Here is a 2,398-nt window from a genome sequence, read left to right on the forward strand (position 1 = left end):
AAATTTTTTTTTTTTTTTTTTTTTTTTTTTTTTCATGTTAGTCCAAGTAATATTATCTAGGTAGGTACATGGAAAAAAAAATCCAAGTGAGCTACATTAACATACTCAATTATGTGCTTGGTAAATACAAACCTTTGATATGGTCATTATCCAGGTAAACATATTCACTCCTCCTAAAGTCTAGATCCAAAGTGTCGGTTCTTACAATCCTTTTGATTCTAGTCAAAGTGTTTTGAAATTGATAAAATAACCAGAGGGAGCTGAAAAACAGAAACTGCAATTGGTTTTTTTTTTTTTTTTTTTTTTTTTTTTTTTTTTTTTTTTTTTTTCCTTTTTGGAGAAATTTTTGGGGGGTTCTTAGGTCATAGACGTGTGGAAAAAAAAAGAGATATCATTTGACATCTACTATAAATCAGAGATTAATCAAGGCAAGAGAGGCGCATGAAGAATAAAGGAATAAACTCAACTCACCAAGCACAAGCTCCAACAATGGAAGAATATTTTGCTACCTCATAACCATAATATTTTGTGCTTTCAATCAAATCAAAATATTCTTTTGACTTGAAGAATACTTTGACTTGTTGTTTCTTCTTATGGTAAAGTTTCAAAGGATAGCTTTTTCTGGCCAGTCTTCCAACTTGTTTCCAGGAGTAAAACTTCAGTGGTTCCCAGAATTTCATATGTCATCTGCTCAATTGAATTTGATGTTAAAGGAATTTTTATTTTGGATATATGGTTATGTAGCTCTCAGGTATCTAATTTGACTTGTGTGAGTGCCTGGTTATCCTGGAACAGAAAGGATATAAGTTGTTAGATGCACACCAATACCTACCTTTTGCAACTTCTCTACAGTCTGTACTGGACAATCAGAGGTTGACAATCATACATTGATCATAGCACTCAAATTATACTTAGGTACCTACTTACCAACTGTTGATGATTATTTGCTGATCTCTTCGGTGGTTTGTGATCTATCTTTTCTTCCAGATTTAATCAAATTATTAAGCCTAGTTCCTAGCTATTTTAATTCTAGAATCTAAAGTTTTTTGTTTTTTCCTTATCACTTGACTCTTCAATATTCCTTTCCTTTTTGAAAAACCGCGCTACTTCGGATAAATCAGCTGCTGCAAGTTAAACAAAAAATGGACCAATCAGAATGGAGAAAAACTGAGCCCGATTTTGAAGAAAAAACAAAATAGCCAACACAAAATGAAAGAACTGAAAAATCGTTTAGGACAAATTCGTTTGAAAGAAATTGACATTTTAGGGGCTATTTAGGTGCCTACCAGTAGTTTTTGAGAATTTTTAAGCAAAAACATAACCCTTTTTCAATTAGGTAGAAAGTTCCTGGTTCGATTCTCAGAGGCAATGAAAAGTAATGTTTTTATTTTTCCTATTGCTTTGGTTGGTACTTACAGATTTATATTTTTGAGGTAATTTTTTTGAATTCTGATTGGTGCAGAGCTTGTGTGTTTTGAAAAATACTCCAATCAGGATCGTTGAAAATAAAGCAAAAGGAAACGAAACTGATTTTTATTGGTCGATCGGTTATTTGAAGTCGGGGAATCTTTTTGTTTTGCGATCGGGAAGTCGTAAGTCCAAAAGTGTTCGTTCACCTTCAAAGCTTCAAATCAAATGAGTGTTTCTTGTTCATTTAAATTCAGTTTTCCTGTGTGAAATAAAAGACAAATTTTTGATATTAATATTTTTGAACTACTGAACCATGAGTGGTAAATCCCGAACGCCTTTGAAGCCTTCAGGTAAGCTAAAGAAACCTATTTCAATCTTGGTAACTAAAATTTGGTAAGAGAGCTCGAACGGGAATACCCGATCGCCATATTAGAAATAGCAAAAAAATAAACAAAAGTTTCCTATTTACGTGGACATAAGACAAATTTTGTGAAAGCAGTGAAATCTGAAATTCCAAGCTTGATTTCTAGTTTTCTCTTCAATCAAGGTGCTAAAAATGGTTTTCAGCAGTGTCATTAAGCCGTGTTTCTAAAGTACCTACCCATCTTATCCACCTTACCGTACTAAAGCATCATGCTCTTTAACTGTGCTTCCACTGAAAATTCAAACCGTGTACTCCAGATTTTACAACAACTTATGTATTTCATATTTTAGTGATAATATCCTTTTGCCTGTCTACTGCTCTTCACACACATTGTCACTTTGAGCCAATCGAAACGTTTTCCAAGTTTGAATAATGGGCGGTCAAAAGTTCCAATATGATGAAAATGGTGGCACCTTTCTGTATTTTCTCCTCTCATTTTTGGCCCTGATACTCATTCCCGGCACTTACTACTGGTGGCCACGTAATTGTGATCAGAAAGTTGTCAAAGAAGAGCTTCAGTGTAATTGTGAAGGTTGTAAAAAGAAGAAACTTATCTTGTATATT

At 33.5% G+C, this 2,398-nt stretch overlaps 1 protein-coding gene across 1 annotated transcript; it reads right to left on the reverse strand.

The window, feature by feature from the left end:
• Positions 1-61: 61 nt before the first annotated feature.
• Positions 62-1,075, reverse strand: LOC103522499. Its single transcript, XM_026832608.1, has 3 exons — positions 928-1,075; positions 472-786; positions 62-260 (listed from the first exon to the last, which is right to left on the reverse strand). The coding sequence occupies exons 2-3, from the start codon at positions 678-680 to the stop codon at positions 110-112; spliced, it is 360 nt and encodes a 119-aa protein (XP_026688409.1). The 5' UTR covers positions 681-786; positions 928-1,075; the 3' UTR covers positions 62-109.
• Positions 1,076-2,398: the final 1,323 nt, after the last annotated feature.

Source organism: Diaphorina citri, unplaced genomic scaffold, assembly GCF_000475195.1.
Source record: "Diaphorina citri unplaced genomic scaffold, Diaci psyllid genome assembly version 1.1 scaffold8901, whole genome shotgun sequence".
Classification (NCBI taxonomy): domain Eukaryota; kingdom Metazoa; phylum Arthropoda; class Insecta; order Hemiptera; family Psyllidae; genus Diaphorina; species Diaphorina citri.